This window comes from Alosa sapidissima, chromosome 14 (assembly GCF_018492685.1).
Source record: "Alosa sapidissima isolate fAloSap1 chromosome 14, fAloSap1.pri, whole genome shotgun sequence".
In the NCBI taxonomy this organism is placed as follows: domain Eukaryota; kingdom Metazoa; phylum Chordata; class Actinopteri; order Clupeiformes; family Clupeidae; genus Alosa; species Alosa sapidissima.
This window is the reverse complement of record NC_055970.1, coordinates 28576004-28589624: the sequence shown is the minus strand read 5'-3', so window position 1 is coordinate 28589624 and position 13621 is coordinate 28576004. Positions and strand designations below refer to the sequence as shown.

Below are 13621 nucleotides of genomic sequence, written 5' to 3'. Positions count from 1 at the left end.
TTGTGAAAAAACTCTTGTGAAATGCAGTGAACACAGTTCCTGCAGCAGTGGGCTTTCCTTTGTTCTCTGTCTGCTAGACGAATGTTCAGCAGGAGAGGGGCTTCGCTTGGTGGACTCAGGATGCGCGGCGGTACTGAAGTGTGAGTCAGCAGATCGACTGATGGCCATGCTCTCACGCACAAGATGGCCTCCCTTGGGGTCACATTCCAGAACGAGTGCAGGGTCAAAGCCTGGGTGGGGTGAGCCTGGGGTCACCACACCCACAGGACACAACATCCCGAAAGGGGGCTGGCTGAAGCCCCCCCCCCCCCCCCCACACACACCCTCTGAGATGACATTAAATTGAGGAGGAAAGGCCATAATCACAAGTTCTATCTTAGATCTCAACTTTAGAAAACACAACAAGGAGTGTCCAATACTGAACTTGAAGCCTAGAGTTACACGGTTTTTATCTCCAACTGCTGGATAATACTATGTTTTCACTAAAATTCACCAATCTCAAATTCCTCACTGAGCAAAATACAATGTCCCCCTTCAGCGTTTGAATGGACAAGTTCAACTGGACCAAACTCAAATATTGGCATATCCTCTTTAAACATTAAAAACACCATGATCTTATGTAAACACGTAGACATAGCAACACAAAGAAATCTACCCTAATCTACCCATGACATTCAAAATTCAATAACAAACCACTAGACAATAGGGACCATACAAGAGGCATTTCACCTTTACTTATAAACATGTGTTTGAGCAAAATGACTTAATAATGGCCTCAATATATAAGATAAGAATCTTCAATAGTGTATAGGGCAGGGATAAACAATTGCAAGTGCACCTTTTTAAAGCTTATGCCAGTGGTTCCACCATAATCCATGTGAACTACCCAACTAATGACAACAGAACAGAAAGCCCTTTAGAGCATGACTGAATACAAAAACAGAGGCTGCTGGACCAACCTGGGCTGTGTTCGGACTGATCAATGAGATATGCATTGGCTGACCAGAGTTAAACTGATTAAACTAGAGGTGTTTGTCTCAGGAAAGCATGTGAAGTTTGAGCTCCAGTTTTAGGTGCTGGATGGTACCTGCTGAAGACAATAAGCTGGAAATAGCAGAACAGACTAAATCTGTCACAGACCAAAACTAATACTGCCTCATATCTTTGATCAGGCACCACATGATTCAGGTAATTGTTAATGAGGTCACTGTATAGTGTAGACAATGGCCATTTTTACTGTTTTGATATAACAAAACTTTAATATCCACCTGTACCATAACCAAACATTTATTCTATAATTTGAGTAACTTCTCACATTTTGGCATCTTATAGTATAACTGATTGGTGAAAATTTGTTATGCAGAACTCAATCTGGCCAATGATTAAAGGATATACCATTTACACACTGTTCAGACTGAGCCTTTGAAGCTTTCAAACAGTGGTGTTATGGGTCAAGAACAGGGCATATGCCCATGGAACAGTTGCACTGGATTTATGATGATGCAACAACATTCCTCTGAGTGGCAACGCAAGTGGCAAAGCAATGGGCATGCTGGTATAAATCAGCCTGGCAAGGAGTGCCACAGTCACACATCCACTTCATCAAGGAAGACCCACCTGGCACTCACTGGCACTGCTTTGCCACCCTTTGCAATGAAAGAGCTCTTTCTTCTCTGGCTCAAAGAACTGTGCAACATGCTCTCAGTGCCTTGATAGTTTCATATCAAGGTCAAAGCATGTGCTATCTCAGCTCAGCATGTGTATGTACAGAGAACTGAAGGTCAGGGTGTAGCGCATGGCAGATTGAGACTGGGCACCACACACACCTTAAAGCTTATGAGGCTTATGGCAGTATCTTGATATTGCTGTAAGGAGAGGTGGTAACATGAGAATTTCCACTACTTTCTCCAGGTCAAGGACACTTTCTAATTTGGGAAGATTGTGTCATTAGGTGTTATGTTCCACAACAATAAAAAGGTCTTTGTTAATTTGGAATTACATGCACTAACCCTGAGATTTGTTAACAAGGAAACACTGATTTGCTATCTCAACAGCTGCTCCACAAAACCTTCATGTACAGTAGTTACGCATATGCAACATACATAAAGCATGAAGTCTCTCAAATATAACCTTATCATTCCATCATTCTGGACTTCCATAGTTATCTTTATTGAAAACAATCCAACCCAGTATGAGGACATGTGATGTGTGCTAAGTTGAGGGCTTGCCCCTAGACTGGACACTTTGGTCCAAATCAGCAAAGGAAAGACAATAACACTGCTGGCTGGGGAGACATGTTCCAAGCATCTTCTGATGATTTCCAAAACATCTTTGCAGGCCCTGCAGGGCCCTACCGCACGGATGTGGTCAGTATTTACATCACAGAGGGGAAAGTGCAGAGCTGGAAACTTTTCTTTTTTTATCCCCAGTGGATACAGTGTCCAATTTTATGAGGGAGTATACGAAAATGCAGCAAGAAAAAAAGCATGCCCACATTAAATTGTGAACAGGGAAGAAAATCTAAAAAAGTGCTTAGACAGTTCTTTTGAGCAGTGAAGGAATGGATTCTCCCAGGAGCTTCATACAATATTTCTTAGAACCCCTAATCATTGTTTGAATTAAAATCAACCAAATGTGGAAGCACATATTAATAAATTGACCCCACCATGTGTATGGGAAAAAGAGATGGCTAGCATAATCTCAGTCAATTTTGCAAAAATGTCTGTCACCACCATGTGCATGACTCCAATCATTATCATTCTGAGCAGGTGATCAGACTTGACCCCCACTAGCCATGTCTGGCGCGGGAGCCAAGATCGTGTGCCAAGTGTCTGGTGCTGGCCGGCTCCCTACTGACTGAGTAATGAAGGGCCTCCGAAGGAGGGGGTGTTGCTGGGGAGGGTCCCCCACTCCCGCGCTTGGCACCACCTCCACCCTGCCCCAGCTGTTGATTCACAGCCCGCTAGCCCGCCACAACAAACAGAGGCCACACAGGGACCTCAACGGGAGGAGCACCCGGTGTGACTGCAGGAAATCTCAATGGCCCAGCCGATCGATTTCTCCGCCGTTGCCAGGGAAACACAGGCAGGCTCGCTCAGACCCCAATGTGAGGACTTTCTGTCTGCGTTTATTGGCCTCACCTGCTCCATGAAAGAGCCTCCTCTGCACCCACAGTGCACAGCTCTCAGAGCACATACTACTGTTTGTCTCCACCTACACAAGGAGGAGATTGGAGGGACCAAAGTCTCCAGCCCAGTCCTGTGCAGAAAGATTTCAAGTTTCCCCCTAAAAATCTGCCGCGTAAGTGCTGGCTGACCCATACAGAAGGGACGAAAAGGACTCAAGTGCGATGGACGCAATGCAGGCTGCGGAGACAAAAAAAACTTCCAGAGGTCAACTCCAATGGCCATTTTCAGCAAGCAAAACGACTGAATCACTCAGGGGAATCTGGTACGACAGAACAGAAGGCCCCATTCAGCTCCACTCAGTGCTGTGTAAACGTTAGCACTGCCAAAACAGAAATTAGTATTTCCCTGCAAAAGGGAACTCTTATCTTCTACAAGGGCAGTTGGTGTTAGCATTAGAGTACACATGGTATTTGTTATGGTTGCAAAAGGACCTAAATAAGATGACAATACTAAAGGAGTGGCTTTTAGTTACACTGAGAAAAGCTTGCACACACACTGACATGAGTTACGTTCCACACAAACAGCCTTTGTGCCCTGATGTCCCACCGCGCAATGAGGCTGCAGGCTTAAATGCAGTGGTGAAAAATCAATTATAGCAGGTTTCAATAACATTCAGCAAACCATGAGCTTATTTTTAAATATATTGGTATATTTTTAAAAAAAAGTTAATATAGAAAAAACACGTCATGTCATGTTTTCTCAAATTATTGTGTACTGTTATGTAGTTTGAGTAACAGAACTTATTCACCAACATCAGGATTTGATGATAGCGCTTACTGGGTAAAAATGTTTTGTATGGGAGCCTCTGATTATGCCACCCAATAGTGTGGCAATTTGTGTCTGTGCAACTGTCATTGGTTCCATTTCTGGCTGGTGACTTAATGCTTTAGACCAATTAAGCAATCAGAAAGTGTATCTAGTCTACAGAAGTATCAAAACAACTGGGCTATAATAATGATTTGCACTGTTCTTTCTACCCACACTGTGTAATCTTGTGTCTGGCCTACCTTACTAACAATGCACAACAACCCATAGGGTTGAATTTGCCTTCACATGCAGTTTGATTTTTAAAGAGATTTTGATGGTGTGATGTTTGAATAATGCTTCATACTGGCCCCATGCTGTACATTTCCAATAATGATCTCTTGATCTGTTCTATTCACAGCATAAAATGACTTTTATTGTAGGTATTGGGGAAAGAATGCCGATGCTGTCTTCAGGTGCCATCTTCTAACTACCTGTTTGACTAATCAAAAATAAGGAAATCAGGTTTTAGTTGAGCAAAGCTCAGTTTGGTGTAGGTGGGGTGTGTTGGACAGCAATTCCCAAACATCACTTGGATCTTCCCACAACACAACACAACACAACACACTGGCAGGGGCCATGCACTCTCCTACGTGAGCCAAACCACCAAATGAATGATGATTGGATTGTTGTGGCCTGGAGCCTCCTCTCACCAATCACTGATCAGCCAGCTCCACAGCCACAACAGGCCACATCACTCAGTTGATGCTCCAGTTCCCCTGGGGCTGCAGAGTGCAGACGGCCGAATTATCACCTTGTTGCACACGAAAAGACTATCCTTCATAGAAAATAGAGTCCATGGCTAACTTATTAAGTCACATAATAAGTTCTTTGTTTTAGGAACAGTCCTATCGAAAACAATAGGAGCGTAGGCCTAAAAGTGATCTAGTATAAAATTCTTTAGAGATGAAAGACGACTCTACTTAGTATCTCTCTACTAAGTATCTTCACCATATACCACTTGATACTACCTGTTCAGGACTCAATGTTAAAGTGTGGCTTGACAGAAATGGCTTTCATCAATCACAAGATCCTTTTAAGAATTCATAGGAACAGGAAAGGGGTGGATAATATCGCACTTATCATGATTCCTTTACAAATGCCCATTTTGGAATTTAATAGACCATTACTGAGGAGCATACTGATACTGAGGAGTATCATCAGATCAGTACCAAATGAGCCAGTGAAACACTTACCAAAATATTCTTTTTTCATGTGCATCTCTAGTTCCTTTTCCAGCTCCAAGGTGAGCGCCTCAAGCCGCCTCTCGGCTTGGCTTGGTCCACTGTCCCGACATGGGGTAACCTGGTAAGGCAACTTAAACCTTTGTCCTGCAGTTTGACTTTTAGAGGTTATGCTGTAATTAAAAGATGTTGGTTGGCCAGTGCTCACATCAGTGTTAATTCCAAGCTGTGTTGACAGCTGTTGGGACTGTTGTTGTGGCTCTTGAATTACTGGGAATGTTTGAAGATGTACTCGGTTTTGGAGACCATTGGTGTCCCCAAAGTCCTCAATCAATGCGTCCTCCTGTAAACCAGGTCCCAGCATTGAAGACCTTGGCGAGGGAAGCTGAAGTTCTGGGTATGTGCTCATAGATCCCCTTGAGCTGCGGGAACTTCTAGAGCTGTGACTGGATATGCTGGAACGAGGGCTCACGACACAGTTAGCCGCCACGCCAGGTCTTACATTTCCTTCCTGGCTGCAGATGCTTGAGCGAGGGCTGGCTACAGGCATGCCGTGCACCACCGCAGCCTCCAGGTCGTGGTTAGTTGGGGGCATGTATCTAGAGTCAGAATAGCTAGACCGAGGACTTGTGGTGCTGTACTGGCTTGCCGTGCTCGACCTCGGGCTAATATGTCTTTGATCATACCCCATACTAATACCACTAGTGCGGTTGCTACTTGGTTTACTACCACAGTCATAGCTGTTCAGACTGGCCCTCGGGCTGGAATGTTTACTTGTGTCGCTGGCTGTGCTTGCATAGCTAGACCGGGGGCTAAGCGCACTCGACCCATCACAGTGCACCAGACTTGATCGGGGACTGGTATACTTGTCCTGTCCAGGTACAACTAAACTTGTCCGAGGACTGCTGACACTGGATCTCGGGCTTGAATGTTTACTTTGCTCCTGAGAGGACAAAGACGAGGCTAAACTGGACCGTGGGCTGGTTGCATTGTACCTGCCATCGTGGTTAGTGCCAACACCGACACTATTGCTTCTACTACCCGATAATGGTACTTGCTTATTCAACACAACACCATCATACGCGCAGCCGGTGCTGTACCTGTGTCCCTGCACCTCCAAGGAGTATCTCCTATGTCGCTCTGACGCTCCTCCACTGTAGCACGGGAGCGCAACTTCTGATTTGGTGCAATAGCCATCTTCAATGTAACCAGCATCTCTTTGAGGGGTACAAAAATCCAAAGGCACGTTTCGATTACCGTTCACAGAGCGCACAGGAGCCGCGTTATACACTTTATTCACGGACATGTAATTTTCCACAGAGTGAAGCTGTTGATGAGGCGCCGAGCTACCATTCATTCGCTTACTTTTCTGTTCAGTTATCACTGGAGTCGGGAAATCCAAATCAGGATTGATTGCCATCCCCTCTCTTGAAGTAAAAATTCCATCTTGATACGGTTCGTACAACGATAGATCCTCCATTAATTTACTAGCTCTATGTCCCAATTCATCCTCATAGTGATCCATGGTTTGCTGTTGAGAGGAGGAACAAGTTCAGAGACAGAGAGCGAGTACACTAATCGGCCAGCCAACTACCGAGTAAGAGATGGCAGAAAATGCATTTCACATGGAAATCACAACAAAACGCTGGCTCAGTGTAGCCATTACCGCTATTTCACAAAAACTACAAGTCTTGTCTGCAATCTCCTTTGAATGCATGTCCCCCGCCTTCGAAGATATGGCGATACACCCGTTAAACAAAGTTTGAACAACAGGAGACGTTTGTCAATTTCAGTTTTTGTTAAGTTGAAAGGTCTTTACAGTCAATGGCGCGCTCCGCGGAGGAATTTTCTTCCGTTGATTTTGCTTGTTTTCCCAAACATTGTTGTTGTAAAATCCCAAGTCAAGCAAAATACTTGTGCTAAGAATTCCTAGGCAACTCAACAGATGTTCAGTCAAACCGAGGCAAAACATCTCCGTATTAAATTAAGCGCACGGGACTCGTTTCTGTAGAAGGAATGCGAGGAAGTACACAGGGTGCACTGCGTCTCTCTGGAATGTGGTTAATGCTGGAGCGAAACAATGACTGAGACCAACTCAGCAAGGGGGTGCCGAGTTTTGAAAAGTCTGCCCGAGAGGGTATGTCTCCGCATTCATCTGCTGGGCTCTGAAAAACATCGAACGATCCTCACCTGGTACCATTGCCCTCGGTTAAAATAAAAAGCATAGGCTATTGCTTCCCATATCTGAACAAAACGGAGTCGACATGAAACAAACAAATATTTGCTTTTTGAAAGGTGCGCAACTGAAACATTTTAACATCGGTCTTAAAATATAGTCCTGGATAATATTCAAGTGTTAAATTGCAAATGCAATATTGCAGGCAGGCTAGAGGCTATTTACACTATAACTGTATAAATAACATCCTTTACCCTGCGGGCTATTTTCTTACAGAAAAACACAAAGTCTTCAGCCACTTTCTGTAAGTTATCTTTATTGATAGACAGACAGTTAATCAACATCACCCCTTTCCAAAACACAGATGCACACCTGTGCACATAATCTTCACCACAAAAACCCACTCAGATAATCTTGCTTGCAGATTGAAATAGCCATTTTGCCATTTTATTTCTCAGTTATTTTATGTATCAACATAATCAATATCCAACAATCACACTAAAGGCTATTTAAGAATGTTGAATCATAAAATCAACAGATACAAAACAGAATATGGAAGAAATTAAAATGTTTATTCTTCAAGCATCAGGGATTGTGATCATTTGAACTGATGGACATCATCTGATTAAAAAGAGGTAGCCATAAATTCTGTTCAAGGTTTGGAAATGTGTCAGAAAATGTCATGCCCCAAATAGTACTTTTAAGTACAAGAAATACTTCAATACTTTTAGCCCATTTAAGTTTAAGTACACTATGCAGGATGAGTTTGCTTTCATGCTGGAGACAAAAGATTCTTGGTGTCTGTCAAATTTAAAACTCACTGTCCAACGACAGGAAGGTATGAGAGTATCACAGCTACAAAGGCAACTATAATTAAAACATCCAAGATGAACTGTTTTGTTGAGGAAGCTCTTTGTTTTTTGCCATGGCCTTTACTTTTGAACCAGTTCACAACTTCATCTAGAGTATACTCCTGAGGCTCATACCCCAGCTCTTTCTTGGACTTCTCCATTCGAAAATAATGGGTCACCCCAGTCTTATAGACTTCTGTGCGAGTAAGCAAAGGTTGAAAGTTGTAGATGGGGCCCACTAGGTGATGAACCATCTCGGTGAGGAATGCAAAGAAATATATTAGAGACACAGGCAAACGCACTTTAGGAAATGTGTACCCCAAACCTTCCACCAAAGGTCTAAAGAACTCAAAATTGTTTACAGGCTTGCCATCAGATATGAAGTAGGGCTGGCCGGCGGCACGGTATCCCTCCCCCTTTGTCAAGGCCTTGGCTGCCAATTCATGTGCTGACACCAGGTTATCAACATGGACAAATTCCACCAAACTGCTAGGATCGCCATACACAAACCGGAAGATTCCACTCTCAATGTAGCCCACGATTCTTGGCAGATGTCTCTGCTCTCCGGGGCCATATATTCCAGCTGGGCGCAGGGCACAGGTTCTTATTACACCCAGGCCATTTGTTAGTGCAGTGCCATTGGCTTTGAGCACCTCCATCTCTGCAAGGGATTTCGTCCTAGAATAGTGATCAGGATGGAGATGGAGAGGCAGGTACGGAAGAGTTTCATCCCCTCCCTCGATGACTTGACCACCAAAGACCACATTAAAGGTGCTAGTGTAGACTACTCTGGGAACACTGCACTCTATACAGGCGTTGAGGACATTCTCAGTGCCTTTCACATTCACCTGCTCAATCAGTTGTCGATTTAACTGTTCTCTCCCCGACATACCATAAGAGGCTATGTGAAACACACAATCTACTCCACAGACTACCTTCAGCACCTGGTTATAATCCCGAATGTCTCCCTGGTGGAACACCATGCCCTCTGGTAAGTCCTGGCCTGGGGGCTGCACATCGAACAGAACAACTTTGGCTCCGTTATTGTAAAGTTTGCATGCAAGACTGTGAAAACAAAGCAAAATGCCAGGGTTATAAGCATAACAGCTACACAAATCAATTTGTGTCTTACAGACAGGCTACACGTAATTGAAGCGTTTCGTTCGCCGAGCTTCCACTATAATCAATGAAATTGGCTGCACCTGCTGATGTGATAGTGGCGCATACACTCGGGGAAAAAAGTAGTCTTCAGTGCATCAATTTCGGACCCAGTGTAGCCCAGCTGTTAGATGACTGACTGACTTAAAATTAGTGTTATTTACAGGCTACTGGATAAGTTGTTACACGCTATTAATCATTCTGCCAATATGTAAAAAAACAGAACTATTCCTTTTGAGGACTTAAAATCGCTACTTTGGCTCCCTCTTGTGGTTTTTGTTGACTTAAAATTGACCATAATGGAGACAGTGAAGACCATCTCACCAGAGAATACTTTAACGATTACAATAAGGGACAAAAGGACAGGAGAAACAGCTGTATTTAGCTTCAGTAGACTACTTACCGAAAGCCAAAATATCCTCCTCCTCCAGTGATAAGGAATGTCTCAGTCTGTGTACTTTCCATAGTCTTTTGACAATAAAAGAACGAAATTCTTACAAATAGAATAGCCCATTACTTTTCAGATAGTCTACTTATCTGCAGAAATTAATAATGCATGAATTGTAAACGTACAACATTAATATCAATATAGTCTAGGCTACTGTGTCACATTGTTCTGCAAAATAACAATCCTAGCCTATAACATAGATCACTAAATCAAGACAGTGGCCTGAGATTTCGTAACAGCTTAGCCAAACTTCAAACTGAGTCAAAGTTATACAACGGCTATGCAAAATATAGGCAGCTGAACCTATGGATAGGAGGCATCAGTTTTGCAAAAGCCTTACCCTATCGTCTCGACCTGTCAGTTAACAGCATTTTAACGCAATACGTTTTTGGCTAAATTCTAAAAATGTTTTTTTATAACCATGGCATAGATCCAATAATTGAAAGTAGTTAAAACACAAAAAAGTCCACACGTAATATAAAGAGCATACCTTCCAGGGGCATCACTTCCTTGACAGTAACTTCTTCGTGGGATGCCCCCTATCTGCGATAGCGGTAATGTAGGACTATGTGCTCTTTTACGTCGCTTATTGGTCTGGAGGGAAAGTGAGATTGGGTATCCTACGTGGGCGTATAAACTTTTCAAATTCAACTATGACATGCTTAACTAGATATTCGCACCATTCAACAAAATATTCGCACCATTCTCTCCGCAAAAATAAATCATTGTCAATTTGTCTCCATCTCGTACTCCATCCCCTACTCTTGCAACTTTTGTGTATGTAAATGAGTGTGTACATGTGCGTTTGCTTTTTTGTTTAAATATGTGTGCTTCTGTGTGTGTGTGTGTGTGTGGGGGGGGGGGGTTAATGGTTTGTGTGTGTGTGTGTGTGTGTCTGCTTGCCTGCATGTGTGTGTGTGTGTGTGTTTTGTGTCGGTGTGTGTGTGTTCGCTTGCGAGTGGGTGTGTGGGGGGTAATGGTGTGTGTGTGTGTGTGTGTGTGTGTGTGTGTGTTTTGTGTTTATGTTTATGTGTGTGTGTGCCTGCATGTGTGTGTTTTTATGTGTGTGTGCATGTGTGTGTGTTAGTGTGTGTGTGTTTATGTGTGTGTTTATGTGCGTGTGTGTGCGTGCGTGTGCGCGTTTGTGTTTATGTGTGCTTGTGTGCGTGCCTGTGTGTGTGTATGCATGTGAGTCTGTGTGTGCGTAACTGTCTACTGTGTGTATGTCTGTGTGTGTGCGTGTGTATTTATGTGTATGTGTGTGTGTGTGTGTGTGTGTGTGTGTGTGTGTGTTTATGCATGTGTGTGTTTATGAGTGTGTGCATACCTGTGTGTGTGTGTGTGTGTGTGCGTGTGTGTGTCTGTGTGCGTTTATGTGTGTGTGTGTGTGTGTGTGTGTTTATGTGTGTGTGTGCCTGTATGTGTGTGCATGTATCTATGTGTGTTTGCGTGTGTTCATGAGTGCTTGTGTGTGTGCATGCCTAGTGTACAGTCACTAAATGTACACATATATTAATTTATTGTACAGTCCCCCATGAAATGGAATTGCAATGGGGTCCAGTCCGGCGGGAGGGCGATGGATCAAAATGAAAAACAATGGTTCCGTGTCATCCTTGTGGGGCTACATGCCCACCAAGTTCCATACACCTCAGTCATTCAGTGTCCCGGGAATCGTTGACATAAAATTACTGAAGGAAAAAAAAACTAAATTACAGAAGAAAAAAAAACGAACTAAAACTAAATCTGACTAAACCTATATGACTGCCGCTTCGCTGCGATATGTATATAGGCTATTATTTGTTTGTGCTCTAGTGGGAAGAAAACGTCAAAGTCAAAGTCTGCTTTATTGTCAATTTCTTCACATGTCAAGACATACAAAGAGATTGAAATTACGTTTCCCACTATCCCTATACTATAAACATGATGTGCTCGTCACGTGTAGACTTTTTCCAATAGGCCTAATAATGCCTGCTGCCATGTTGAAGTGGCATGTGAGTCAGTAAGTAAAGTTCAGTTCCCTAATGTAGTTGTACTACAGTCAGGTTTAAGTCTGACAGTTACATCAAGTGCACAATCATATTGTCATAGGATGGTCAGTCTTGATTTATGTCTGACTGTGTGACTCCTGTGAAAATATCATCATGTTCAGACCACTGCACTGCATTGGGATACCTTGCCACCCAGAACTCAGGGGAATTGTGCCCTAGTGAAAAGGCAGCTTGCAGATGTCTTTGGCCCCTAAACACACATTACCATTTTTTCAAACTTATGTGAATGCACGCCCACGCAGGCAGGGTGAATCCTTGGATGTATACTGTGCAGACATCACTCGCCTTGTGCTGGAGGCTTTTCCCGATTATGATAAAAATGCAATTGAAGGGGGAAAATTTCGCAGGTTTGTAGCCGGCTTAGATCAAGATTTACAATCAAAAATCCATGAGATGGGGGCTTCAAGTATGGCGGAGGCTCTTCAAGTAGCCAGCCGCTGTGAGAGGGCACGCACTGCGCTGCAGCTGAATGCTACTTGTCCACCAGCCTCTCAGGCCCTTGGAAAGGTGGCTATGGTCCGTTCTCACGCCACTGAGGACAGACTTCTGCAAGCTGTGGAACAGCTCACACTGACAGTGAGTAGCCTGAAGAGTGATGTGCAGCAACTGCGTGAGAAGAACACTTACCTAACGCGACGCATAGATTCCTGGCATGACAAATCCTCTGTCAGTGATGGTCCACAAACCAGGGGACGTACAGTAGTACGTCCCCTGTAGTCCCTCTCCTCACTTTTACCGTGTGCAGCGACATGCCACTGCCCACCGCTCACCCGATCGGCATGCACGCGCCTCTGAATCTTATCCTGTGCATCGCCCCATCTCCCCTGATCAAACCAACCCACGCGAAGTATATCACACCAGGGGATCCGGCCGTTATGTGTCCCCAGAACGTTCTTCCCATCACTATAGCAGATACAGCCCATCTACAGACACAGATAGATGGCGTCGCAGTCCCAGTCCCTCTGCACGACAGTCTAGAGACATAAGCCCTCATTACAGACGCACTGTTCGTTTCCAGTCCCCTGAGCATAAGTACTTGGGATCTAGCCGGCAGGGAAACTACAATTAGCTGCTGTTGAGGGGCAAACATCAGCTACCACTCCTAAGCCCCTTTCCCCTCTAGCTGTAGGCACTCCCCCATCTACAGACAATGTGTCTGCTCATATCCTTGTTATCATAGAAGGCATTGAAGTACCGGTGTTGATTGATACAGGCTCCACTATTTCTATTGTGAGTGAGGACTTTAGAACTTCCCATCCAGCGCTGAAAAGACGCCCCATGAAGACCTCTTTTGTACTTGCTCGCACAGTCAATGGGTAGTGTTTGGATCTTTTGGGAACCTTAACGCTCGGAATGAGGATTGGAAAGGAACCGTTGCAGCATGACTTTAATGTTGTGAGAGGAGCTTTTCATCCAGTGATACTTGGGTGGGATTTCTTACAACAACACCATGCTCTTCTTGACCTCAGTAACAACATTCTGCAGTTATGGAACATGCAGCTCCCTCTTTTACCAAACTATCATGCAGCGGCCTGCTGCAATGTTACTGTGCTAGTGCCCACTAAGCTTCCAGCTATGAGTGAAACAATAATCACAGCATGTGTTGCAGGAACAACGGCTGCTTCACCTGTGCCATGTATGTGGGAGTGCTCATACCAAATCCCACCAGTGATGTTGTGGTGGCGCACTCAGTCAGTGAGGTGCAGAATGGCTTAATTGTTGCTCGAGTCTTAAACACTTCTAATGATGACATTGAACTCCGAC

At 44.1% G+C, this 13621-nt stretch overlaps 2 protein-coding genes across 3 annotated transcripts in view; both read right to left on the bottom strand.

The window, feature by feature from the left end:
- Positions 1-7267, bottom strand: part of LOC121682239 (WT1 interacting protein) — an 18770-nt gene extending 11503 nt beyond the window's left edge. Inside the window, exon 1 of the mRNA XM_042062294.1 lies at positions 5189-7267. Coding sequence (XP_041918228.1) covers positions 5189-6701 — 1513 coding nt within the window. The 5' untranslated portion in view covers positions 6702-7267. The remainder of the gene's footprint in view (positions 1-5188) is intronic.
- A 381-nt stretch (positions 7268-7648) lies between these two features.
- On the bottom strand, positions 7649-10395 carry sdr42e1 (short chain dehydrogenase/reductase family 42E, member 1). Of its 2 annotated transcripts, none has more exons than XM_042062428.1 (3): positions 10300-10395; positions 9765-9829; positions 7649-9268 (listed from the first exon to the last, which is right to left on the bottom strand). In XM_042062428.1, exons 2-3 carry the CDS (start codon positions 9824-9826, stop codon positions 8170-8172), a joined length of 1161 nt encoding a protein of 386 aa, XP_041918362.1. In that variant the 5' UTR covers positions 9827-9829; positions 10300-10395; the 3' UTR covers positions 7649-8169. The 2 variants fall into 2 exon arrangements, with proteins under 2 accessions (XP_041918362.1, XP_041918363.1); XM_042062429.1 differs by lacking the exon at positions 10300-10395 and adding an exon at positions 10150-10264.
- Positions 10396-13621: the final 3226 nt, after the last annotated feature.